The sequence below is a fragment of the Gorilla gorilla genome, chromosome 2 (genome assembly GCF_029281585.2).
Source record: "Gorilla gorilla gorilla isolate KB3781 chromosome 2, NHGRI_mGorGor1-v2.1_pri, whole genome shotgun sequence".
Taxonomy (NCBI): Eukaryota; Metazoa; Chordata; class Mammalia; order Primates; family Hominidae; genus Gorilla; species Gorilla gorilla.
In genome coordinates, this window is record NC_086017.1 from 141445265 (window position 1) to 141473113 (window position 27849).

At 40.7% G+C, this 27849-nt stretch overlaps 1 protein-coding gene across 2 annotated transcripts; it reads left to right on the plus strand.

Annotated features, from left to right (window-relative positions):
• Nucleotides 1-27045, plus strand: LOC134758090 (collagen alpha-4(VI) chain-like). Of its 2 annotated transcripts, XR_010132924.1 has the most exons (7): nucleotides 1-739; nucleotides 829-1321; nucleotides 10597-10714; nucleotides 13446-14126; nucleotides 15916-16011; nucleotides 16659-16888; nucleotides 17021-27045. XR_010132924.1 is itself a non-coding variant. In XM_063704175.1 (6 exons), exons 2-5 carry the CDS (start codon nucleotides 1124-1126, stop codon nucleotides 15993-15995), a joined length of 1077 nt encoding a protein of 358 aa, XP_063560245.1. In that variant the 5' UTR covers nucleotides 1-739; nucleotides 829-1123; the 3' UTR covers nucleotides 15996-16011; nucleotides 16659-27045. The 2 variants fall into 2 exon arrangements, 1 of the variants encoding a protein (XP_063560245.1); XM_063704175.1 differs by having other exon boundaries at nucleotides 16659-27045.
• The last annotated feature ends 804 nt before the right edge of the window (nucleotides 27046-27849 follow it).

Genomic DNA, 27849 nt, shown 5'->3' on the forward strand with positions numbered 1-27849 from the left:
TTTGAAAATGTATTACTCGTATACACACACATATATAATACATATAGTTTATAATTAATATATATGTAATTTTATATGTGTATATATTATATACATGTATATAATATAGTTTCAGAATAGCTCAATGTATTCATTAGGTTTAAGTTCAGTTGAATGTGACCTAAATCCTCAGTAACAGTGGTACAAATGTTATTTCTGAAACCATAGGCTGGAACTAGTCAGTTCAGGTTGATATGGAGCCTGTGGTGGTCAGGGATTAGTCTCTTTATATTTTCCTGCTTTGCCATTGTGTGTATATGGGATGTTCTATTCCCCAAATTGCTTCATGGTCTGAAAATATATCAGGCTTGAGTCATCACATCTATATTTCAACCATCAGGGAAAGGAAGGGAAAGGAGAAGAATATTTTTTCAGTTTTACCTATCATCTTTCCTATTCTATTACCTAGAATTTGTAAGATGGCTAAGTTGGGAAATGTTGTCTTTGTTCCAGGCATCCATATGCTCAATGCGAAATTGGGGGTTCCATGACTATAGAAAATAAGGGAGAATGGATTTTGGGGGACAAGTAGAGGTCTCTGCCACACTCAGCAGGAGCCTGAGAAGGCCATGCTTGAATTTCTCAGAAAAGATGGTTTTTCATATTGAAGCACACACATGGGAAAGGTGCCACTGCCTACATAAGCTAACAATGTCTTCTTTTCTCTCCAAAATAATTTCCCTTCCAGTTTGTTCAAGAGGTAAATAATATTCCTTCTTACTCACTTCAATCCTTACCTCTTTCAAGGCATTACAGAATATCTTAAATCTGTGTATCTGTTGTCTCAAGGTATTTCCAAATGCCCAGCATTCCCAACCGAAGTGGCCTTTGCCTTGGACATGTCAAATGATGTCTCCCTGTTGGATTTTGAGAGGATGAGAGACATTTTATTGTCTCTGTTGATGAAGATGGAAATAAGTGACAGTAACTGCCCAACAGGTGCCCGTGTGGCCATTGTTTCCTACAATGCCAAAACCAATTACTTGGTTCGTTTCTCAGACTACAAGGGGAAGGTTGCACTCCTGAAGGCTGTCAGGAACAACCCCTGGAGCAGCCATCTGGCCTCAGGAACCTCGGGGCCACCATGAGGTTTATGGCGAGACATGTGTTCAAATGTGTACGCTCGGGTCTTCTCATGAGGAAGGTGGCTGTGTTCTTCCAGGCGGGCTGGGCCTATGATGCAGCTTCTATCAATACAGCCACACTGGAGCTTGCTGCAGTGGGCATCATCCCCGTGGTCATCACCTTCACAGAAGGGCACAACCTCCCAGACACCCTGCTGGTATGTACGGGGAACCACAAGTGGGCAGGGAGCTGGGGGTGTTAACACCTGGTTTCTACCTCTCCATCAAGAACCACATGAGGAATGAGAGATGTTTAGGGAAAGAATTTCCCTGGAATTGATGTGTATGCAAGGAGTGAGGGCTCTCAGTATGGCCCGTATACTGGTGCTACTCCTGGTACCCACTGGCTAATCTTGGGCAACCTATTCTGTGCTATGTGCCTCATATACATTATCTTACTTAATGAGTCCCACAACTCTGTAATGTAGGTGTTATTGTTTATTTCCATTTCCAGGATAAGAAAACGAAGGCTTATGGAGGTTAAATATATCATCAAAGGCCAAATAGTTAGTGGCAGATATTGTCTGCCTCCAGAGCCTGTGCTTAACCACTATGCTAAACTATATCATTGGAGGTCAGAGAATACAATTTTCTTCCTTTTTAAAAACCAGAATATAACATACATACCATGTAACAAAGTGGACAAAGTGCAGTGATTTTAAATGTACAGATGGATGAATTTTTATATATGTTTAAATCCCTGTGACGGACACGTGGTTCAAGATATAGAACACATTCAGTGCCCTGTAAGTTTTCTTCACGTTCTTTATGCAACCATAAAGCAGTTACTCCCCATGGTAATTGCTTCTCTGAGTTCTATCACAATCAAGTACTTTTTGCCTGTTCTGGACCGTCATATATTGGGTCATACAGCATGTACTCATTTGTATCTGGCTTCTTCCAGCCAGCATGGTGTCTCTTCTTGTTCCTCCATGTCGTGTGTGTGGGTAGTTTGTTCTTTATTATTCCTGTGCAGTATTCCATTGTATGTATACATAACCATTTATTTACTTATCTATTCTCCAGACTTTACTTTCCTAATTGAAACCCATGCAACACACTCTGATGGAATATCTGGGATGATTTATCAGAACGAAGGGCGATTTTCTTCTTAAGAGATTCCAGGCTGCTTATGAATGTTAGGTTGGATCATGGGATATTGGCAATATTTCACCAGTTTTGAGCTGCAGAAATGGAAATGTTACATGGTTCAACATAACAGCTAACCAATTCAGCCCATTTAATTTTCTCTGAAGGTTCAGTGTGCAGCAGAAGTGGTAGGTGAGAGATTTTGTTGACACAGCTTTGAATATGCGCATGAGAATCAATAAAGTTGTGACAGCTTCCAAACTGTGGGGAAGGATGGACAAAATATCTTGAGAAAGTTAAAATGCAGAGGATGAGTTCCTTGTTCATCCTTACATCCCTCTTGCCTACTATGATGTCTGTACAGGGGGGGTTGGTAGGGTACATCCTCAAAACTGCTAGAATGGATTTATAAAGGCAGGGTATAAACAAATAGCTAATTAAATTAGAGATGCAGCTTTTGTCTTTGGCTCTCTCATCAATAGTGAGGTGCCTTTGGACAAGTCTCTTCACCTTTCTTGGTCTTATTTTACTCAGCTCAAAAATGGAGAGGGGTTGCAACTAGACATTATCCAGGCTCCCTTCCAGGTGTAATTATCAAAGTGTTTATTTCTCAGGAAGGGATTTCCTTAGCATTTGGAGAGTGATTCCTGGGGTGTGATCACATCCCTCCAGTGCTCATCAGTGCTGCTCTCTGAGAGGGAATCCTGGGCAGACAGTGTTGGGATCTTGCACACAGATGATCCTTTGTTGTGATGTTCTTGCCCTCTTAGTTGCCTTAGGTTCTGAGTAAAGGGATATAACGGTATGTGAGAAGGTCGTGCCAGCTTGTGTACTTGAACCTCAGTTCTGTCATTTCTATCTGCTCTCCTCTTCATTTATTGGACATATTCTTACCCCAGGATGCTGGGAGACAACTTCATGTTCTTTAAATTTAACAGTTTACAAAGCATGTTAAATGATACTTGCCAGCTCAGCTATAATGAGTAACCTCATTTCTGGTGACATTGGTAAGGAGAGAAACTGTAAAAATGACAACTGCATTCTCAGGACCTTTCAGAAAATCCTCATTTCTTCACAACTGGGCAGAAAATTCAGCCCTTAACCTCCCCTACTCTGTTCCTCAGCCTTAGCGGAATCCAGTTAGGAGAGTGGAAATATCTTGTGATTTTTCTTCTGAATTATCTGCCTGAAGGCTTTCTTTGATTATGTGTGGGGCTTTGTCTTTCACCTCTATGTTATTTTGATTTTCAGAACAACACCTACATGCTGCTTCTGGAAAAATGATGGTTGTTCAATTTGAAGCAATTATGTAAACAGATGTCCTAACTTCCCAGTCCATTTAAACACGCTTAGAAGCTGTGGTGCATATTGAAAAGGTTTATAAAGCCATCCATGGAGTTGTCTCAGACCTAAATAAAACTGCATTATGACTTTGGACTTTCTGTGCCTAATCCCTTTGTTAAGAAATGTCTAATTGCCTTATGTGTCAAAAGAAGACTTCATTAGACCCATTTTTTTTGGCTGTTTTATTATTTTGTTTTATTTTTATTTTTTATGTATATTCTTTTTTTATTATTATTATACTTTAAGTTTTAGGGTACATGTGCACAATGTGCAGGTTAGTTACATATGTATACATGTGCCATGCTGGTGTGCTGTACCCATTAACTCGTCATTTAGCATTAGGTATATCTCCTAATGCTATCCCTTCCCCCTCCCCCCACCCCACAACAGTCCCCAGAGTGTGATGTTCCCCTTCCTGTGTCCATGTGTTCTCATTGTTCAATTCCCACCTATGAGTGAGAACATGCGGTGTTTGGTTTTTTGTCCTTGTGATAGTTTACTGAGAATGATGATTTCCAATCTCGTCCATGTCCCTACAAAGGACATGAACTCATCATTCTTTATGGCTGCATAGTATTCCATGGTGTATATGTGCCACATTTTCTTAATCCAGTCTATCATTGTTGGACATTTGGGTTGGTTCCAAGTCTTTGCTATTGTGAATAGTGCCGCAATAAACATACGTGTGCATGTGTCTTTATAGCAGCATGATTTATAGTCCTTTGGGTATATACCCAGTAATGGGATGGCTGGGTCAAATGGTATTTCTAGTTCTAGATTCCTGAGGAATCGCCACACTGACTTCCACAATGGTTGAACTAGTTTACAGTCCCACCAACAGTGTAAAAGTGTTCCTATTTCTCCACATCCTCTCCAGCACCTGTTGTTTTCTGACTTTTTAATGATTGCCATTCTAACTGGTGTGAGATGGTATCTCATTGTGGTTTTGATTTGCATTTCTCTGATGGCCAGTGATGGTGAGCATTTTTTCATGTGTTTTTTGGCTGCATAAATGTCTTTTGAGAAGTGTCTGTTCATGTCCTTCGCCCACTTTTTGATGGGGTTGTTTGTTTTTTTTTCTTGTAAATTTGTTTGAGTTCATTGTAGATTCTGGATATTAGCCCTTTGTCAGATGAGTAGGTTGCAAAAATTTTCTCCCATTTTGTAGGTTGCCTGTTCACTCTGATGGTAGTTTCTTTTGCTGTGCAGAAGCTCTTTAGTTTAATTAGATCCCATTTGTCAATTTTGGCTTTTGTTGCCATTGCTTTTGGTGTTTTAGACATGAAGTCCTTGCCCATGCCTATGTCCTGAATGGTAATGCCTAGGTTTTCTTCTAGGGTTTTTATGGTTTGAGGTCTAACATTTAAGTCTTTAATCCATCTTGAATTGATTTTTGTATAAGGTGTAAGGAAGGGATCCAGTTTCAGCTTTCTACATATGGCTAGCCAGTTTTCCCAGCACGATTTATTAAATAGGGAATCCTTTCCCCATTGCTTGTTTTCCTCAGGTGTGTTAGACCCATTTTTTTTAAGTTAAAAAGCAGAGGATTACAAGGAAAATGCAACTTGTGGGCCAGGTTTCAAATTTTGTTTTTCTTTATAAAAAGTCTAGCCCATGTTCCCTTGAAACAATGCCTAATAGCTCACATTTATTGATCTAGGCACTGTTCTAAGATCTTATTGATTCATTTAATTCTCACAGCAGTCCAATGAGATAAGTGTTATTATGAGCCCATTTTTCAGATGATGAAACTGAGACACAGAGAAGTTAAATAACTTGCTCAAGGTCTGGAATTCTCATTAGCAATGGGATTTTCAAAATTCAAAAATCAAAAACAGGAAAAGAAGAGAGACTTTAGAAGATTTAAGTTCTTTCCCTGTATTTATCCATTTTATCTTTACAATAACACAATGACACAGGTCTATGAATTGGCCCTATTTCGAGTTCTGTGTATTGCTCTTAAAAAAGAAGGCCAAGCAATGGAATGATAGCTATAATGGGAGGCAAACAAAAAAATCACCTTTAGAAGCTGAAAACATTAAGAGAAAGGCTAAATTTTGGGGGTATATTTTTGTATAATTTCAAAATTCAGATAATTTCAGTAGGACATTCTTTTCTATTTTGGGGAGACAATAAAATATATGTTTTTATTTTTATTTTATTTGTAATTGACAAATAATAATTGCATATATTTATGGGGTATAAAGTGATGTTTTGATACATATATACATCATGTAACAATCAAATCAGAGGAATCAACATATCTAAAGTTGGGAACATTTCTTTTGAAGAAAGGTGGTCTTGGGTTATGTAGTTAGGCCCTTTCAGAGGAGGTCTATGGCTGCTCTGTTCTCCGCCAGACTGTTAATGCCCTAAGGCCAGGACCAGCACCAAAGGAAGAATTAGGCAATGAGGCTTCAAACCGTGGTTTTGTCCCTTATGTAATCTGGGCATGTTATTTGGCAGTGGGGCCCCCTTAATTTATTCTCTGTAAAATGGGGATAAACTCACAGGATTGTTGTGAGAATTATAAGAGATGGTACCCACAGGGATATCTGACACTTTCTATGTGTTTACTCAATTGGGTCACTATATTACCATCTTCTTGAGGTCTGTAAGAATGCCCTTTGCGCACTATTTATTAAATCTGATAGTGAGTGCCTATGGAGTTCCAGCCACCATGCCACATGCTTTCCATGCCTTATCGTCCCAACCCCTCCCTATTTAAAATGTGGTTCAGGGACCACCAGCAGCAGCATCACGCAGCATGTGATGCCTTTCCCCTGATGGAAGCAATCGGGATCTGTATTTATAACAAGATTCCCAGATGGTTTGCATAAATGTTAAAATTTTAGGAGTATTGGTCTGAGCCTCATAGCTATGCTACAAGTTAATAATGATAATTGTACATTTCCCAGATATGTGAAGGCCAGAGGTGAAGTTACTTGTTCTCAGCTACACAGTCCTGAAATTTGCATTCAGATATGGCTGGTTCGTAAGTCTCACTATACAACCTAAACCCTTAACCCAGTGCTGACACCTAATGTTTTCCAAGGAATCTAGGAAGAGTTGGCTGTTTCATGGCAGTCTTTGGTGGGACCATGCCAACTGGAAGGAGCCGAAACTGGACTCAAGCTCCTGGGGTCAGTCACGGGTTACCTGGCTACTCTCTCCCTCTGTCTCCTTCCCCCTACTTTTTCCAGTTTGCTGTCCTTGTTTCTCAAGTCCTTACTTCAACTTGGTGACAGATGGTTTCTAATTCTCTCTCCTTAGGGTCCAGTTAGCTCTTCCTCTGTCCAAGGCAAATCCTCCTTTCTAGCACTTGCTTCTTTCTACTGTATTCCCATCTTTCCAAGCCAAGAGACTCCCCCAACTCAGTCCCAGAGATGAACATTATCCCATGGCTTCTGGCAGCTTAGTACGACAGATGATGCATTGACTTTAACCCACAGGGTTAAGTTTGAGTCAGGGATCATGGGGAGTTTTTTTTTTTTTAATGTTGAGAGTTGAAGTTTGAGAGTCGTCCTTGTACTCCTTGAGAAATGTCTTTCTGTCTATCAAACAAAAAAGGATGTTAATTTAACCCCTTTGCCATATCCTTTCCCCTCAATATACTCCTGTCTTTAGCACACAACTAGTCCCAACAAACCACAACTGGACATTTAGGGATGAAGTTGGTTGAGAGAATTGCTAAAGGTGCTGATTCAAACTATGGTAAAAATTTGAACCTCAAGCAGACCTCTTGGTTTATGTTAAAGACACTCTACTGATATTTCTTTCTCTGGTGTTGATGGGACTTTGCAGTAGGAATCATACACAGTTTTCTCCTCTCCTCCCACGCTATCTCTCTGCTTGAACTTTCTCAGGAAGTATCTTGTCTATTTTATCAGTGACAAGGACCATGGTGGCAAGTCCAAAGTCAAAGTAATTAAATGTTTATTAATAACAACTAGGTACAGATGAATCTATACTGAATCATAGCTTCCCTGTGGACTTTTATCATGTTTTTGTTCCCACAATTTTGTTTTTGCAGGAACAGTACAAATTTTAAATATGATCATAAAATTATTGTTTGTTAGAAAAGGTTTTAAAAGGTCAGGGTTCAAATTCAGTGGAATTTGATAGTTTTCCAGCAAATATTTATAGAATAAAGATAGAAGAGTTATGTGCTCTGAGCTGCTTAAAGTGGAAAAGTTGGTGCATTGTCCTGATCAAGAAGCAAATAGAGAAGGTAGTTACCTAGGACCAGGCTGTGTTGGAAAAGGAAGAGAACTCAGGGGCATTGACTCTTTCCCTAAAACTCTGTTGCTGAGGAAACTGAAGCCAGAGGTTTATCCAAGGCCACATAGCCAATTATAGCCAGTGAAGGACTAGGACCCAGGTTCCTGACCTCTAATCTGTTAGTGCTGCACATAACTTTCCCTATGAACCATCTCTAAGACAAAGGAGAATGAATTTATACCGACTTGGGGGAATGTTCAAATTTGTTTGAAGTCTTTCATGCTACTTTAAAAAGTCACTGAAATTTTTGCAGTTTATAATATACTTCACCCATGTTTCCTGTGCTTAAAAAATAACGTACACTAACTTAGCATTTCCCTACAACTGTTGGAGTAAAATTGATGCACCCAGAGTTATCGCAGCCTCTTCATATCTCCTGACACATTGCCATGAATTCTGGGTTCAGAAGCCTTCCAGATTGCCTTGTGTGATTTCCAGTACAGCTAGTGGTGTGTCATATTCCTGCCTACGCTGTTTTCTCAATCCCTGGTGATTAATTAGGTCCATTTGGCTTGGTCAGTACCCAGATCTGATGATCATGTGCAGTAGATCTGAGTGTTGAATGTTGGCAGCACTGCACTCACTTTTCATGCCAGCTTTCTTCACGTGTCAAGGAGTTCCACAGATGTGCACCATGCAGCTGCAGATTGGAGGTGGGTGTACGCTAATCTGTGAGAGCGAGAGCATAGAGCAGAACTCCAGAGATAAGCACAGTCCGCCTCTGGGCCTTTGTACATGCTGTCCCTTCACGCTAGAATGCATTTCCCTGCCTCTTTGCCAGTTAAATATCGACTTATTCTCTCAAAAGTGCCAGATGCCATAATTTTCATTAGGTTCCCTCTGTTCCTTTCCCTTGAAATGAAAATCTCCTCTTCCTGTGCTCCTTAAATATATTATTGGAGCTCTTTCTTGTTTGAAAATCATTTATCTATCTTTCTACTTGGATTTTAATCTCTTTGAAGATGTGGCCATGTCATCTTTGTATCTCCAAATGGCTTGTTAATGCTTTCATGTAGTATCTGTTTAATCAGTCTTGATTGATTTGGATTTCTAAGTTAAGAAAAAGCCTAATTTAAGGTTGCTTTTGCCATATGAGGAGCAAGAGAGGATGCTTTTTGCTTTTATTCTTAGGAGACTTAGGCCTGTTCCCATGGTTTTCTGTGTTACGTTAGCATAAACATTGAACTCTTCATATTTCTTTTCCCACTAGGATTTTTTTTCAAGTAAGCTGACTCTGAAAGACAATATTTGGGATACACTACAGTCCCGAGCAGAAAGAGTGAAGAGCTCTGTAATGTTAAGAAACTTTGTTTGCAAATTAACCCCTGACTGTCTATCTTCCTGAGGTCTAGCCTGACATCTTCATATCCTCAGCATCTAACATCTTCATATCCTCAGCATGTTGCTACCTGGAGGAGGGCCCAGAGCCTGCTTGTTCCTGCCCACACAGATGAAGGAGGAGAAGCTGACTCTCAGTGGGGCCCTTTTCTGCATGCTTTGCCAGACAGTAGATACAAAGATGGACATGACTAAGCTTAGACATCCACCTCTTTGTAAACCACACCTCAAATCTTGAGAGAAACATTTCTAGTTTCATCATGAGTTTGACATTCTGCAAATTGTCTGTATAAGTCATGGCAGGTTAACTGTGAACCCATTCTTTTCCAAGTCTCAGTGTCTTAACAAACATAAGTGGTTATTTCTGCCACCTGTCATAAGTGGATATGGGCCCTTGTGTATGTTTGTGTGGGAGAAGGCATGTTTTGCTACATGCCACTGTTTCAGGATGTGGGCTGCTTCTGTCAGCGGCCCCATTATATTGTAGGGCCTCAAAGCCTTTTTCTGGATCCTCCTCACCTGACTGGCAGTTGAGGGGAGAGGGAGTAATGGAGTACAGTGCATGCACTGGAAATGACATATGTCACTTCTACCTGCATCCCGTTGGCTAGACCCCAGTCAGTAGGCACAACCTAACTGCAAGAGGGGCTGGGAAATGTAGTCCAGCTGTGCCCTAGGAAGAAGAAGGAAGGGGTTTGCTGATCATCTAACTAGTTGACCCATGGACCTTGTTGGATTTATTGTTAATATTTTGCTTTTAAGCATTGTTATTAGTTGTTAAATTAATCATAATTGAAAAGGCTAAGTAAAGGAGATAAATTTATATCTCTATAAAGCCTTCCCTGATCCCTCTTCACTCTTATATTCTGGTTGTGATATGTTTAGCTCTGACCACCAGGAATACTCTAGAGGGGATTCCCACATGGTGTCTACTGTTTCCATTCTAATGGTATTTGACATTTACGACTGCCCCTTTGAAGAGTCTGCCATTCAGGTCAATAGCTCCCACCACACTGCATTCCGTGAACAATTAGTAAAGATTTATGAAGTTTACAAATGATTTAACGTTGTCTCCTTACTCCCATTCCGATGCGTGATATTGGCTGAGTTTTACACATATTGGGAGTCTGAAGACCCACGATACACATACCCACACCAATGACAGTCCAACCTCCAGGTTAGAACTAGGGAACTAAATAGCAATAAATAACTGGAATGTATAATGCTGAGTTATTTGTACATATATTTATATAATTATATATCCTTTAAAAATCATATTCATGTTTTTCTCATCTGAATAAGAAAACACATGAAAAAGATGGCCTGAAATTACTCCAGCTAATCATAAACTTGAGTGTGTGTGTGTGTGTGTTTGGATTAGATGGATGGAACCAACAGATTTTACTTGTACATCTGGGAGACAGAGCGCCAGCAGCATGTGGAGCACGTGGCCCGCTGCATTCTCTGCTACAGTAAGCCAGGACAGCCTTTAGAACAGGGTGAGTTCACTGGTGGCCACAGCCTAGCTCTGCTCGGCAGATGTGTATTTACTTGGCATGTGCAGGGTTTTAAAATCTAGAGAATTTCCTATGAAGTCTGGATTTCTGGTTTTTCTTAGGAAGTCAGACTTATCGTGAGAGTCACAGACACTGCATTCCCATGAGAAACAGTCAGCACAGCTGAGTTGGGCCTGACCCCTCTTAATGGGGTGAGGAGTCTCACAGTCCTTACCCCTCCCTATCTTACTCCTGGCATGCTCTGCTCATTTATCTGTCCTGCTAGCTGCTGGGTTGGCTGGGCTTGTGGTTCCTGGCTTAGTGCACCTTAGTGTGATGGGCAGGCCACTGAACTAAGAATTAAGAGTGATAGGTTCTAGGCCTGGAACCACCATTGACCAGCAGTGGGATACTGGCAAGTCATCCAGTTTGTCTTGGTTCCCATCCTCCATTGCTGTATCCCACACCAACCTGTGCTGGAGAGAAGTTTCTGCTGAAACGCGTGCATGCCCACATGTGAAGAGCTCCTGTCCACACCCATTTTACCTAGCACCAGAGTGGGTAAACTTGAAGGGATGTCATGGTTTTCTGTGTTTGATCCACACTAAGCCCAGTACTACCACAAGATACTCAGCTATGACAACTTGGTCAAGTGTAGTAACTGCCATTTGTGAGTATGTCACAGGTGATGAACTGCTTTCACATCCATCATCTAATCTGACATATTGCTTTTTTGGGCCTCAGTTCCCTCTCCTCTAGAAGCCTAAACCTAGCTAGTGTTCATCGAGGTTTTACTATGCATCAGGCATTGTTTTGAACACTTACATATATGTGAACTCAGTTTTTCTTTTAAACTTCATAAACAACCTCAAAAGGAAGTACTATTATTATCATCATCATTACCTCCATGTGTCAAATGAGGAAACTGAGGTTCTGGTAGACTAAGTAATTTACCCAAGGTCACATGCTGAGTAAGGAATAGACTTGGAGCGAACCAGGCAGCCGGGTTGCTGAACTCTTGACTATTACCCCTGTGCTTTGCTAATGACTGAATTAGGAGTTTTTAACCTTTCTTGGTATTATAGATCCCTTCTGCATCTGGTTAAACCTATGCTCTCCTTAGAATAATGTTTTTCAATGCAGAAAATAAAAAACAGGATTACAAAGGAAAATGATTACATTGACATTATCAAAATACTTAAAAATTTTGATATAGTAATATATATTTTTAAAAGTTTTATTTTTAATTGGCAAATAATAATTATATAAATTTATGGGGCACAGTGATGTTTCAATGCATGTATACATTGTTGAATGATCAAATCAGGCCAATTAACATAACAATTGCTTAAAATACTTATCACTTGTGTATGGTGAATATGTTTAAAATCCACTTTTTAAAGCTACTTTGAAATATACAATACATTATTACTGACTATAACACCATGCTGTGCCACAGACTGCCAGAACCTATCCTTCTGTCTAACTTAAACTTTGTACCCTTTGACTAATGTACCTCCTTTCCCCATTCACCTCCCTGCCGCTCTCCCTACGCTCTATTTCTATGAGTTTGAACTTTTTATATTCCACATACAAGTGAGATCATACAATATTTGTCTTCCTGTACTCGGCTTATTTCACTTAGCATAATGTCCTCTAGGTTCATCCACATCACAAATGACAGAATTTCCTGCTTTTTTAAAATGCTGAATAGTATTCTGTTGTGTATATATACCACATTCTTAACCCATTTGTCATGTGCTTCTTTATTAGCATTTTAAATGATAAGATCTAGCAGGTCTAATAACTATTATTTCAAAGTATTAGTGACTGCAAATAATATTGAGCCATTTGCAACCACTGATAAGGAAATCAGTGATTTCTATTGGTGTCGGAATCACTGGTATTATAGTTGTTTGTTGTCTTTATGCACAGTGAAAAGAAATGTTAAATTTCATTTCAATAGAGGTAGTGAAAATAAAGATGTAATTTTTTCCCATCCTTATTCACAGACACCTTGGGAGACTGTGGTTCCCAGGTTAAGAACACCTGCCCCCGCCGGTTCTAAATGAAAGATTTTGCCCCAGCAGTGGGTCTCTAACACCGTTGTTCATCAGAATACCTGCGTACATTTCAATGATAGATTCTGAGCTCCCTCCCAACACCACCAAACCAGAATCTTGACGTGGCTGGAGCCTGGGAATCTACAGTAAAAAAATAAAAAAATTATACATGCTATTTCGATGCTGAACCAGCTTGAGAGCTCTAAGACTACACTATTAGCTTTTCATTTAAAATTGGCAATGTTTGATCTTTTTTTCTTAACCTTAAAAAAAAGGCACTTTCATATGGTCATTAAGGTCACTTGCAGCTCTAGCAATCAATGTTTTTTTACGTGGTTTCCCACGAGTGTTGATTTATCTACTGTTAGATTATAATCTATTATTAGATTATAATTATTTTTTGGAGGAGGAAATAGAGGTGATGTCTGTGAACACAGACTGGGAAGCCATATAGCCTAGTGGTTGAAAACATTAAGTGTGCAATTGATCTCAATTCTTCTTATGAGAAATGAGCCCATTTACAGTGCCCATTGACTTGCCACGTCACCACAATGCCTGGAGGATAGTGCTCAGAGACAGCTGTCCTTATTGAGGGTCTGGAACTGTGTTTTGCATGGAAAAGAAGGGGATGCGTGGTTTAACTCCGGCCTCTCCCTGCACTTCCTTCCTAGACAAATGCAGACCAGACCCAGAATGCCCGGCTGGCACGCCGGGGCCCCAAGAGGTGGACGTGGACTTGGTGTTTGTGGTGGATAGCTCCTATGGAGTGGATGCCGACGTGTACCGCGGGTCTTTGAGTCTAGCGGACGCCGCGCTAGAAGACCTGGAGGTGGCTGAGCAGCCGGGCGCGTCCCACCTTGGGGCGCGTGTGGCCCTGGTGACGCACACGACACCCAACTTCTGGCCGGGTGTGGGTCGCCTCCCTGTGCTCGAGGGCTTCCACTTGACCACCTATGGCAACCGGAAGCAGATGCAGAGACATGTGCGCGAGGCAGCCCGCCCCTTACAGGGAACCCCCGCCCTGGGCCACGCCCTGGAGTGGACGCTGGAGAATGTGCTCCTGGCAGCCCCTCGGCCGCAGAAGACACAAGTCTTCTTCGCCATCGTGGCCAGCGAGACAAGTAGCTGGGACAGGGAGAAGCTATGGACTCTGTCCCTGGAGGCCAAATGCAAGGGCATCACCCTCTTTGTGCTGGCCTTGGGTCCGGGTGTGGGGACCCATGAGCTAGCCGAGCTAGCCGAGCTGGTCAGTGCTCCCTCTGAGCAGCATCTACTGCGCCTACAAGGGGTCTCAGAGCCAGAGGTTAACTACGCTCGGGGATTCACTCGGGCCTTCCTGAACCTCCTAAAAAGTGAGCAGTCCCCGGGAACTGGGGCACCTTGGGTGGAGTGGGGAGAGAGAGGGATTTACAGAGCCTGGCATTTGGGCATGCAGGTGCCTGTTGCAGATTCACTATTGCCTAATGTTTGTAGCCCAGTATCCCTGGGAAACGCCAGGGAGCACCCCATTTCCTGAAAACCCTGCACTATTACCGCCCTGACATTGCGTCAAGCCTTGTGATGGTTTTTTGTCCTGAACTTCTCATGGGGGAGAAGTTCATGGCTGGGAGCCTCAGACTTCCACATAACTTTTCAATTTTCTCATTTGTCAAAATGAGAATTGCAGTCTTTTCTCTAATTGTGAAGCCATATGTTCAGGGAGGGGCTTTGAAAGCACCAATATTGTACACATATAAGGCATAGTTACTGCTATTACTATTTATTACTACAGTTTCCAATAGTATTTGACAGTGCTTCTTAAGTTTTTACATGCACATGAATCTCCTGGGGATCTTGTTAAAATGTAGATTGTGATTCGGTAGGTCTGCATTGGAGACAAGAGTCTGCATTTCTTACAAGCTTGAGAATGATACCAATGATCCTAGTTTATTTGATGTTTATTTTAAAGTAGAGGTTGACATGGCAGTGTGGAGTCAGGGGTTTTCAGGGACTCACTAGGAAGTAAGGGAGACAGGACAAAAGTCTAGGGTCTTCCATTTCAGGTTGGATTGATGAAGCCAACAGTGAAGATTAAGGGGCAAGGGATGTGCCAGTGGGTCCTAGCCAGAATTCTTTCCCATCCCCCTGCTCGAGCATCCTTAACTCCAATTAGAACTAGTGGAATTGTTATTGTTTTTTCTCTTATAACTAGATGAGTTAAATTCGTGGGCAGCCAAATCTGTATCCCTAGCATGATAATGGAGATTTAGAATTGCGATGGCAAGGGTATTATCCTGGTCACATTGTTAGCAGTTTGTCTTGGGTTTCATCCTCCAGTGCATAATTCAACTTATGTGCAGGGTGCTTTGCTGTAACATGTGGAGCCTCCTTGTCCTCCTTGCTTGGAGACTTTAGTTTCTCAGTTTATAGGTGGTTGTGGTAGCCCATTGGGAGCCTTGAGGGACATCTTCGCCTTCATCACTATAAGAATAAAAGGAGTTTGATGGACATCTTAGAAGTACTAACACAGCATTTGTGCCTCTCCAATTTGAGAGGTACAAAGATCAGTGAATTGGTTCTAGTCCTAGCTCTGCCATTAGTGAGCTATGTGATCCTAGAAAAGTTCATGAATGTCTCTGAACCTTAGATTTCTTATATATGTAGGGAGTGGTAATAGAAGGCTGATGGCTTAGAGATTCTTTGAAGGAGAAGCGGCCTGAAGGAATCACTTTTCTAATCTGTTTTAATTTAATTTTACTTTATTTTTTATATTGTATTATGTTAGATTGTATTTTGTATTTTGTTTTTCTCTTAGGTTGGATTTTACTTTGCATTATTTACATAATAGGATACATTTTATGTTTTTATTTTGTTTTATTTGCTTTTATATTATATTTATTTTATGCTTTATGTGAATATATTTTATGTCTTTTTGATTTTATGTCTTCCAGGATTAAAAACATTAATGTTTTATTTGCTTTTATTTTTATATTGTTATGTTTTATTTCATTTTGTTTCATTTGTTTTATTTTATATTTTACACTTTGTTTTACTTGATTTTATGTTTTGAATTTGATGTCTTCATGAATAATATTTTGTTTTATTTTATTTTAGAATTTTATATTATTTTATATTTGACTTGATTTTTTATTTTACTTTTAGGTGGGACAAACCAGTACCCACCCCCAGAGCTCACTGAAGAATGTGGGGGCCTACACCGTGGGGACACTTGCTGCAATTAGTCACGCCTGTCAACAGGTGGATTGAGGACAGGGTTGAGATTGGTCCATACCTCTGCCCAAAGGCAGAAGAGACTTTCTCCCTAAAGAAAGGTCATATGCAATGCTAGTCCTCAACTTGACCTAAACCACTGGTCCTGGGATGCTCCTGGGTTTGACAGTTCTGATATGGATTTTCTTTCTTTTCTTTTCTTCAGACAGGGTTTTGCTCTATTGCCCGGGCTGGAGTGCAGTGGCATAACCTCAGCTCACTGCAGCCTTCACTTCCCAGGCTCAAGCAATCCTCCTGCCTTAGCCTCTCACGTTGCTGGGACTATAGGCCCATGCCAACACACCCTGCTGGTTTTGTACTTTTTGTAGGGATGGTTTCACCATGTTGCCAAGGCTGGTCTTGGCATTCTACCAATTTCTACCAATTTCCATTCTACCATATTGCCCCAAGCTTGAATTCCATATCCCAGAGGTAAAATTGATAATGCTAAACATATCATTCTGATTTTTCAAACATGTCTGCAAAGCTAAGAAAATAGTTAATGCAATAACACAGTCATTAGGAAATGCCCAAACATAAGGCTTACAAATCACAGCAATAACAGTAACAACAGTTGAGCCTCTCAGTTCTTGAGATTTTTTTCATGCAGTTTGACATGGATTGTTTCTATACAGGTTTCCCAGGCACCAGTTTGGTATGTCTGGCTTGGCTGATGATTTGGAAGCACTTGAAGCAACAGGCATTTTTCTAGAAGAGAAGAGAAAAGAAATCACAACATCTATAACTCAGCAAGAAGCACTTGAAAATTATGAAAATAACAAATATGACATTGAAGAAAATGAACAAGAAACACCAGCAAAACAAAAAGAAACTAGAAAAGAAATAAATGCAGACACTACCTATGGTAAAAACCAAACCACTTCTTGGTCCTTAAGTTGGATTCACTTTTTTCATTTTTAACTTTTTCTTAAAAAAAATCCTGTGCACTGTGTTAGCATGCAATTTTTTAAAATTCACTTTGCTTACAAATCCACAGGTTCATGTATGCAGCTAAAGAAAATAGTTTAAAAAGAAAGACAGACAAAGGCTAACTTTCACCTGGCTGTCGAACTGGAGCTGGATGAAAGTTAGTTCAGGGCGTATTATGAAGGCACACTCTATGAAGTGTCTGCACTACCTTTGCAGAGAAGCAATGAGTTATTGCAGAAGTGGTGAAGATACTCCTGACCTTGAAATGCACCTACTTGGAGACAGGCTCTACATTTTGGATACATCTAAAACAACTGTAGCATCAATTTTGGATTACAGCATGCAGTAATGCAAATGCCAAGTTCCTTTTTTTTTTTTTTTTTTTTGAGACAGAGTCTCACCGTCACCCAGGCCGGAATGCAGTGGCATGATCTCGGCTCATTGCAACCTCCGCCTCCTGGGTTTAAGTGATTCTCCTGCCTCAGCCTCCTGAGTAGCTGGGATTACAAGAGCCCGCCACCAAGCCTGGCTAATTTTTATATTTTTAGTAGAGACAGGGTTTCACCATGTTGGCCAGGCTGGTCTTGAACTCCTCACCTTAGGTGATTCTCCTGCCTCGGCCTCCCAAAGTGCTGGGATTGCTGGCATGAGCCACTGCACTCGCTGCCAAGTTACTTTTTATATGTGATCAACAAATTAAGCAGAACACTAAACACATGAGAAAGAGATACAGGAAAACTTCTCTGTGAAGTTCTGGAAAGTGATTCAAGATAGCTGAAAGAGTTTCTAGTGAGTGGTGTGGTTAGTCCTGGTTACATTAAAGGAGAGATGATTTATCTGAGGTTTTGAATGTGCCTAGATAGTTCTTCATCTGGGGCTACTGGCTAGGTGGCCATGGGAGTTATTCACTCTCTTGGTGACTCAGTTTTCTGCTCTGTAAAGTGGGGATTATATGAGTCCCTACCTCATAGGTTTGAGAATACAACTTGATAATTCATGTGTTTGCCACATAGTATACATCCACACAAGTTAGTTGTTAAGATGCTGATGATACATGCTACCTTTTAGATTTCAAAGCAAACACATGTCCAAAATAAATAACAGAATCAGACAGACATAGGAATACCACCTCCTTAGGCTAGAATATTAAACATAGAATAACTTACCTTGTTGGTTCTTATGTTTTCAGTATAGAATATCCTCAGGTAATCTTACTAAGGTAATGATTTTCAGTCTTGATTGTACACTAGAGTCACCTGGGGATCTTTAAAGATTGACCTCAGCCCAAATCAGTCAGAATCTCTGGGTGTAGGACTTACCCAGTGATTCCACTGAACAACCAAGAGTGAGAACTACTGCTTTAAGGCATTCTTTCTCATAAAATCAAGGTGGAAAGGATGGGGGAGAGTTTCCTAGTCAACTAATCCAATCCCGTTCGCAGACAAAAACTGAGGTTTGAAGGTCCCTGATACTTCTCAGCTGCTCTGTTGTTATGTGGCTCTGGCTGGCCAGTTTCCTTTCTGTTTTCACTCCAAGGCCATTCAAAACCCTCACCACCTCCTCAGGGTCCTTCCTCCATGCCTCTTCCTCTAGCAGATATGCCTCCCTCTTTTTTTATTCTTTTCAAAAGAAATAAAGGTGACCGAGCACAACCTCCTGTAACTTTCTGTATTTCTGCAAGCCTCTCTTCTTGCCCTCCAGTTGGAGAAAAGAACTGGCCCTTCTCTTATTCTGAATTGTCAAGAAAGACCAAAGGGCTCTTCCAGACCTTGTTGACTTGTGCTTCTTGGGATCTGGCCACTGTTGGCCACTACCTTCCTCTTTAAACCCTCTCCTCTCACAGCTTTGGAGACAACATTCTCCTCTTGTTCTTCTATTCTGGCCAGTCCGTCTTTGTGGGCTCTTCTTCCCAGATCCACCTTCACAGGGGGATTCAGGTTTTATGGAATTTATACAATTTGGGGGCCCTCTTTAAGAAAAATATTTTAAAAAATTATTAAAATTAAGTGAAAAGTGAATATTCATTTAGAAGAGCCTTATGCAAATGATTTGCTCTGAAGCCTAGGCTTTATTATTGTCATGATGAATCTGCTACACCCTTCCCCAAGACTCTTTCTTCAGTCCTCCAAACACTCTGCACACACCACACTACTTAGGTATGCTTTCCCCCTGGCCCCCACAACATCAACTATCCCCTCTGTGCTGGTGACTCTCAAATCCATATCTTCCACTTTAACTCTCTCCTGTGCTATAGCATAGTGTATTCAATTACCCTCCAGATCGTTCCACTGGACTTGCCTGCAGTCACATCAAGCCACCTTAGTTCAACAAACCCAACTCATTGTCTTTCCCATTCGAATCTCCTTCTCTTCCTTTACCAACTATCTTTATTGGTATGAACCACCAGTGGCCCAGGAATGGAAAGCCAAAACTCAGTATTATTTTTAAAAAATTAATTAATTAGATTTAGGAGTGCAAGTACATGTGGATGTATTGCATATTGGTGATGTCTGGCCTATTAGAGTACTCATTACCCAAATAGTGTACATTGTACCCAAAAGATAGTATCTCATCCTACACACCCCTGCCCCTGCCCCTGCCCCTGCCCCAGCTCTCCCACCATTTGGAGTCTCCAATGTCTTATTCCACTCTGTATGTCCACATATACCAATTGTTTAGCTCCTACATATAAGTGAGAACATGCAGTTTTTGACTTTCTATTTCTGTATCATTTCACTTAGGATAATATCCTCCAATTCTATCCATGTTGCTGCAAAAGACATGATTTCATTCTTTTTTATGGATGAGTAGTATTCCATGATATATATACCACGTTTTTAATCCAATAATTCCTTGATAAGCATTTAGGTTGATTCCATGACTTTGCTATTGTGAATAGTGCTTCTATGAGCATACGGGTGTAGGTGTCGTTTTGATATAATAATTTATTCTCCTTTGGGCAGATACTCAGAAGTGGAGATGCTGGATTGAAGAGTAGTTCTACTTTTAGTTCTCTGAGAACTCTTCCTACTGTTTTCCATAGCGATTGTACTAATTTACATTCCCACCAGTAGCATTCCCTTTCTCCACGTTCTCACCAACATCTGTTGTTTTTTGACTTTTTAGTAATAGTCATTCTGACTACTCTAAATGCTATCTCGTTGTGGTTTTCATTTGCATTTCTCTGATGATTATTGATGTTGAGTATTTTTTCACATTTGTTGGCTGCTTGGATGTCTTCTTTCAAAAAATGCCTGATTGCCCAATATTATTCTAGTTGACCTCTTCTCCCTTGCCTCCTGCTGTCTAACTGGTCTGCTTTCTTCCAACTTGTCCTCCTTCCAGTTCCATTCTAAACAGCTGATTGACATTTCTAAAACACAAATATGGTTGTGTCCCTTCTCCTCTTCTATGGTTCTTCATTGTTTATAAGATAATGTTCAGGTGCCTGTGGAAGGCACATGGGCCTTTACAATTAGACCCCTGCTTTGGTCCTCTGGGGCTTTACTGGCTGCCACTTCCCTGCATATGCCTTTCGTGGCCTTTATGCCCCGCAATTTATTCCAGATCTCTGTACCATTGCTTACCCTCACCTGACTGTCTATATTTCCTCTGCAGTGTCCACGTGGGCTATATCTACTCATCTTTTGCTACTTAGCTCAAGTTTCACCTCTCCTTAGAGTTTTTTCTATGCCCCCAGGTAGTTTTAAATTTTCACAGCCTCCTTGGTGCTCCTGAATCTTAAGACAAATTCTGCCATAGTGCCTGCTACCTTTCATTGCGCCTACCTGTAAAGAATTAAATGAGTTAACTCTCTTTGCAGGTGCCAGGCTGATCTTGGTACATTTTCAATTTCAGTGTTATATCCAAAGCACACAGACCAATTTTTTGGTTTTCCCCTCCAAGTAGGGCTATAAGACATATATGCCAGGGAATAGAATAAGCTGGAGCAAAATTATAATTTCATTGTAGCGGCTCTTCATACCTGCCAACTCTTTTCTTTTTCTTCACCTTTACCTTTCTTTACTCCTGGATTCCATGAACTACTGTGAGTAAAATTGTTACTGCCACCGCGTAGTTCTTCCAAGAAGGCAAAGGTTAATATTCATGGTAAAAAATAAAGCCAAATATAAGACTGAGGGCCAGCGATAATTGCTTGGGTAAAAATTTGTTGGCCCTCAATGCCTTAACATACTGGTAAAAGAAAAATTAAGACTAGTGGTATTCTGAGTGTTAAGCTACAAAGATAATTTAGAGATAATTAGCATAAAGCATGAAGGACTCTTTCACCTATAGCCGTACTGACCAATGTAATAACTGCTAGCCACATTGGCTATTTACATTTAAATGTAAATAATTCAAAATTAAATAACATTAAAATTTCAGTTCCTTGATTGCACTAGCCACATTTCAAATGCTCAACAGCCACATGGGAGTGGTGGCTACTCTATTGGACAGCACAGATTTTCCATTATTTCAAACATTTCATCGTTATAGAAAGTGCTACTCTAGAAGTCTAATTTAGGAAGAGCAGTCCCTGTTTGATTGTCTCTCAGACCCAAAGCAAGGGTGGAGGTTCTAAAGATGACAGAGTGTCCCTAGGAAAAGCGATGGATATATTTGAATGAATTCTTGGTTTGTCAGTTCAGAATCAGTTGTAATGGCAGAGGTTGGTGCCGGCTGATAACTAACCCCTGAGTCTATTTGTTGGCTCTAGAGAGTACAGCAAAGAGCTCACCATTAGAGTGTTTTTCTGTTGACAACAACATATTTTTGAATAAGTATTTCTCTTACTTCTCCTGGGCCTGTACTGCTTGTTATCTTATATCCTCCAGAGTAGGGGTCATGCAGTGAGCAAATTCAAATATGACTACTCAAAGCATAGGACTATTTCCATGATCAATTTCTTACCATACTAAGAGCATATCTCATCCCTGTGGGTACAGTACATCTGGTCACCTCTCCTAGAAAACTAGTCTGTGCTGATTATACTATTGGGAGGTTAGCAGATAGTTTCACAGAAACAAGGCATGAATTTTAAGGCTTGTGTTTTTGAAGATAGTATCCTCTTTATTTAAGGGTACATGGAAGGCCTAGGAGGAACTATGGGGAGGATGGCAGCATTCTGTGCTTCAGGGCCAACCTGGATCAGAAATACTTCTGTGTGATACAAAGGATACCCAAGGAAATCTGTTCTCCCTAGAAGTTGAGGTGGGGAGGGTTATATACCTGGGAAAATCATTGCCTCATGTAAAATTCAGGGAGTCTCAGATCTTGCTTTGTTGTAATGTGTTGATTTCCAATGCCGTTTTTAATTGTTCAGGAACATCATGTTTTTCCTTGTTTAGCTGCTAGAGAAAAAGAGAAACCTTGTGGCAGTTAGAACATAGTTGATTCTTTAATTGCAGGAGTGTGTGACTTAACCCTTTGCCTGGTATGGTCTTAGGTCCTGTTTATAATTTGGTATCTTATTGCCATGAAAAGTCTCCTCTGTCCGTCTTATGATCCCTATTTTAACATTAATGCTGGTCAGTTGTGTCTAAACTCTAAAAGGAGGAGGTATAACCAGGCATGTCTGACTTTCCATCCCGTCATGGCTGGGAATACAGTTTTAAGGTATTTCTGGGGTTCTCTTTGCCAAGAGAGAGTCCATTCAGCCCATAGGGGCTTAGGATTTTAAAGTTTACACATCCTTGGAACATTCATGAGATCCAACTGCAGTTCTCCCTGTGTTTACTAGGTGGCGGTATAACCCTTTCACGGAGGTCCTCTGACTCTCAACATAAACCTTACACTCCATAAATTCCGAGGTAGCAACAATATAGCCAAGGGCAGAAACAATTGTCTATTGTTTCAATATTCATACCCACTCTTGCTGTATACACAGTTTATAAAGCACTTTCCCATGTTATGTCACGTATTTGCCCAGCCCCACCACTAAATCTGGGATGTTGGCATTGTTCATCCCCTTTTTGGGATAAACTATCTTACAGAAGTGATGTGGCTTGGCTCAGACCCGTAACAGAAACTGGCCTTGAACTCCTTTTTATCCTGAGACTAGGGCTCCTTGAGCTATACTGCATTTGTTCCAAACAGTTAGCTGCCACCAAAGAATTCTGAAAGTCAGAGCCACAGGGGTGGGAGGATGGGCTTGATTTCTGCCTCAGATTCCCTGCTCTTCCATCTGCTGCCCCCACCCCCACCCCCACCCCACCCTACCCCACCCCACCCCTGTGGTTCTGGCCTGGGTGGAAGTAGGAATGGACTGAAAGAGAAGTTGAACTGTAGTGCAGGTCAGTTGTGATGGCAGCCTCAGCCAACCCCACAGGGATCTCTGGACCTAAGTGGGCTTGTGTGAGTTACCCCAGTGTGGGCTAACTTGGCTGGGTCTGTATCCCCTGCCTCCATCACCCAGAAGGGCATACCTGTGGACGAGGCAGCTCTGAAACTGTGGCAGGCTCTAAAGTCGACCAGCTGAAGCCTTTCTGCTCACAGCACTCCTAGCAGGTGGGGAAACAAGTTCTTCCTTGAAGCAGGAACTGCAGAGCACAAACCACACTCATCATAGTTCCTTTACCTGGAATGTCCTTTTGCATTGTTTTCAAATTTCCCTAGCTTCCAAAATCCAACAGGACACAATGAAAATCATTTGTGCAAGTTCTCAGAGATCTAGCCTTTGCATTCATCTCTAGCCTCACCTATGGTGGCGGTTGTTCTGACCCTCCAACTTTTCATTTGAGCAATACCATTTCCTGGAAATGCCATATTCCATTCACCTATGCTGTTGCCCTTGGTGATACTTTTGTGGGAAATGCCTTTATTTAATTTATTTACAAATATTTAATAGGCATCTATTATGTACCATATCCATTATTTGTGTCAAAACCCAGCTCAGCTCTCATTACCTCTCAGGAAAACATCTCCCATTGCCCCCTTTCAAGAAAGAATTAATCAGTAGCTCCTATAGGCTGCCTTGTAGACCCTTATCTTTTTGCCCTTTTCCCTCCATTTCACACCATTTGCCAATTAGTCTTCTTATTAGGCCATGAGCCTCTTCATCTTGGAATCCCCTGCCCAGGACAGGGCCTGACACTTCTCCCTTTAGTTCTGATATTTAAACTCCCTGCCAGTTTTCAGACTGTTAGAAGTGCCCCAACAGCCACCCCAACAGTTGGTTGCCTTCTATATCTCTTGCTCTAGAACAACTTTTTGCTTTGTAATTCTGCATTTATTTTTGTTCTGCATTTGTTTCAGACACCAGGGCATCTGCCTCCATCAGTCAATTGTAAAAAGGTTCATGTGTTTTTAAATTCCTCCTTGGATCTGTTATTTTGTTAATTATAACCTTGTACTGCTTTGGGGATATTAATTTATCTGATGAAAGAATTGAGACCCAAAAAGGTCAAGTGGCATCAAATCTTAAACCATGATTCAATTGGTAGCCTAAAATTAGAATTAAAATGTGTTTTGAACTGATTTGGCATCTGCTTGGTTTGCTCTGCAAAATTTAAGGGTTTTAATCGTTACATGAATTGACTGCTTTGCACTTTTAAACATGTATGGATTTCACTGATCCTAGAAAAGTGGAGGGTTTGCGATTGGTAGGCTCGGAACTTGGTTCCCAGCCATGTATCAAAATGTATAAATGCATACAGGGATTTTCCCTGAGCTCTCCTGAGTGGAGATCATGCTGACTGTGTACTATTTATGGTTCTTCCTTTAATTTCTGACCTCTTGTGATCTCATGGTGGATTCTTCGTTTAAGTTTTGAATAATCTCAAAGGTATATTTCTAGTACAGCTGGAGGGTCAATGTTGGGATTACGGTGTTATGGGAAATACCAAGACTGGGGCATGTGAATTCAGCATCTGGTTCCCTCCGCAGCTTTCCTGGTGACTTCATAGAAGATACTCTATTTTTTTGGGCTTTGGTCTTTTCTGTCTGAGGAGACTGGAGAGGAGAGAAACATTACTTGCCCCTTTATAGTCTCTCTAAATTCTGCAAACAAAAGCATCCTTCGTTAGCTAATCTCTTAGGAAGCTAAAAGATGGAAGCCCAGCCGAGGACAGGAGAACCACCCAGCTGAACCCAACCCAAATTTATGACCCACAGAATACTGAGCTAAATAAATGGCTGTTGTTTTAAAACACTAAGTTTTGGGGTAATTATTAATTGCAAAAAGTTGTGACTGGGCTTGCCCATGTGTCTAGTCAGCTACCAGTCTGTTGGTCAGTTGGCTGGCCTAGGGTCAATTCCTAATGATAAGAAAAAATAAAAATTGTATATTTGTATTCATGTAATAATATAGCCTCAAAATACTTAAAACACCAATGCAATTAGATTAGAGAAAGCATTTAGAAGCAGAATAATTGGAAAGGAAGATGTAATATAGTTTCTATTCATACACAATATGAATACATATCTAGAAAAGTAAAACATTCTAAGAGAACAGCAATGTTACAGAAAGAGTCTTCTCCATCAGCCTAGAGCCTGCGGTGATCATTCAACAGCTGACCATGATGGACACAAAATATGACTGAGAAAGAAACCTTTGTTTTTGTAATCCACCAAAATTAGGGGGTTGTTACTGAAGCATTTCCAGGCCTGTCCCCAGAGATACAGATATAGAGAAATGGGAACTCTCAAACATGGCTTTTGGAAGCAAATATTAGAAAATGTTTTGGTATTTTCTAGTAAAATTAAAAATTTAAATACTATGAACCAGCAATTTTACTCATAAGCATATTCCCTGAAAACTCATTTGCTTGATGACCAAGATACAACCACATTCATGAATGATGTTCACAGCAGCATTTTTTTTAAAAAAAACCCAAGTTGTAAACAACCCACATGTTCATTAAGAGTGAAATATGTAGGCTGGGCTTGGTGGCTCATGCCTGTAATCCCAGCACTTTGGGAGGCCAAGGTGGGCAGATCACTTGTGGTCAGGAGTTTGGACCAGCCTTGCCAATATGGTGAAACCCTATCTCTACTAAAAATACAAAAATTAGCTGGGCATGTTGGCGGGTGTCTGTAATCCCTGCTACTTGGGAGCCTGAGGCAGGAGAATCACTTGAACCTGGGAGGTGGAGGTTGCAGTGTGCCGAGATTGTGCACTGCATTCCAGCCTGGGTGACAGAGTGAGACCTTGTCTCAAAAAATGGAAAAAAAAAAAAAAAAGAGTGAAATGTGTGAATATGCTGTAGTACATTGAAATAAGGTGTACAACGACGAAAATGAATGAAATTGAATTAAGATTAAGCCACATTGACTAAATCTTAAAAGCACATATTTGAGAAAGACACAGAAGTATGCATACAGTAGGATTTCATTTATCTAAGCTCCAAAATAAGGCAAAATTAAAATTATATTGTTATCATTTATGTGGTAAAACTAGAAAAAAAATCCAAATATGTGGTCACGGTTGAAGTCAGGACAGAAACATGGTAGACGCCGTGATGTGTTGCCTACATCCCACTTCAGGAATGAAGAATTTGTTCTTCAGCTGCTGTGAGTGCTGCTGGAAGGTGACTCTCAGAGGTCAGCCCTCATTGAGAATTTCCTCAGAGGAAGAGAAATTTACCTTCCATGGGCAGATGCATCCAGTGACTGGTCAACACTGAGTTATAAAATCCCAGCCCAACAACTTGGGATAACTCTGCAGGCCATCCCAGAGCTGCTTATGGGGTTGACTGAGGCCTTCCACTGGACTGCACCACAGCCCAACTTCTCTCGCTGCCTAATTTTGCTCTTTTCTTCATTCCACAGGTGTTGATTTTAAAGACACTCCCATATAAATGTTCTACATGCTCGTCTCTGTTTCAGAGACTGTTTTCTGGGGACTCCAGTCTGTAATCCTCTTGTGGAGGGAGGTGGCTAGGACCAGGAAGGAAAACACGAATGATAAGAATGTTCTATTCTTCTGTGGAAGTTGTATTTTCACAGGAGTTCACTTTGTATGTATTCATTAACGTGTATATGTATATTTTATGCTGTTGATTTATGTTTCATGCATCATAGTAATCCAGAAATTCCTCAGAAACACAAATCCAGGACAAGTGAGCTGATGTCACCCTCATATTACCCCTGATTCAGGAAAATAAAACATATTCTTTTAAGATATGTGTCAGCCTGAGTGAATCTCCTTTTTTTGGAAGGGGCAGGGGGCTCTTCATTATGCATCTATCAGTGGACACATTTTAAAAGCATATTTTTTTCATTATTCAGAATGTAGCAATTTTGTCAGAATTCCTTCTGTCAGGAAAGGAAAATTCCAAACTGGCTCCTGGTCTTGCCTTAATCATCTTCCTCAGGGAAAGCTGAAAAGTGATCTCAGAATGTTGGTCTCATTTTAATCCCATGGTCCTTTGGACATAATTTTGTTTTGATTCAAAACTGTACAGGAGCTTAAAGAGAAACTTATAAGTGTAGATGTAAGAGGTGATATATAGCTATTCTGTCAATATATATTTACTAAGCACCTACTATGTGCTAAGAACTCTTCTAGTAGCTCAGGAAATGGCAGTGAAGAGTAACAGTAATAAAAAAAACAAACCCTGCCCTCATGGAGTTTACATATTAAGAGCACAGCTGGGGATCTTAGAGATAGTACCACAGTAAATAAGTAAATTATCCAGTGTGTTATAAGGTGAAAGCACTATGAAATAAAAATGAAAATATAGCAAGGTAAGCGTACCTGGAGTGCCAGCGGGGAGGTTTGGGCAAGTATTAAGAAGATGGCCAGGGCTTGCCAATGAGGGGCTGACACTTGAGCAAAGATTTGAAGGAGGCAAAGGAAAAGCTTGTCCTTGAAAGGCTATGTAGATATCAGGGACAAGGTCATTCCAGGCAGAGGCAACAGCTAACACAAAGAAAGGCTGTGGCCAGGCATGGTGG

Bases quoted from the DNA above. Each gene is read 5' to 3' on its own strand.
- LOC134758090 (XM_063704175.1), top strand. From the start codon at position 1,124: ATGAGGTTTATGGCGAGACATGTGTTCAAATGTGTACGCTCGGGTCTT. The intron at 10,715-13,445 runs GTGAGTTCACTG...CTTCCTTCCTAG, and splicing joins AGGACAGCCTTTAGAACAGG to ACAAATGCAGACCAGACCCA. The intron at 14,127-15,915 runs GTGAGCAGTCCC...TTTTACTTTTAG, and splicing joins CTTCCTGAACCTCCTAAAAA to GTGGGACAAACCAGTACCCA.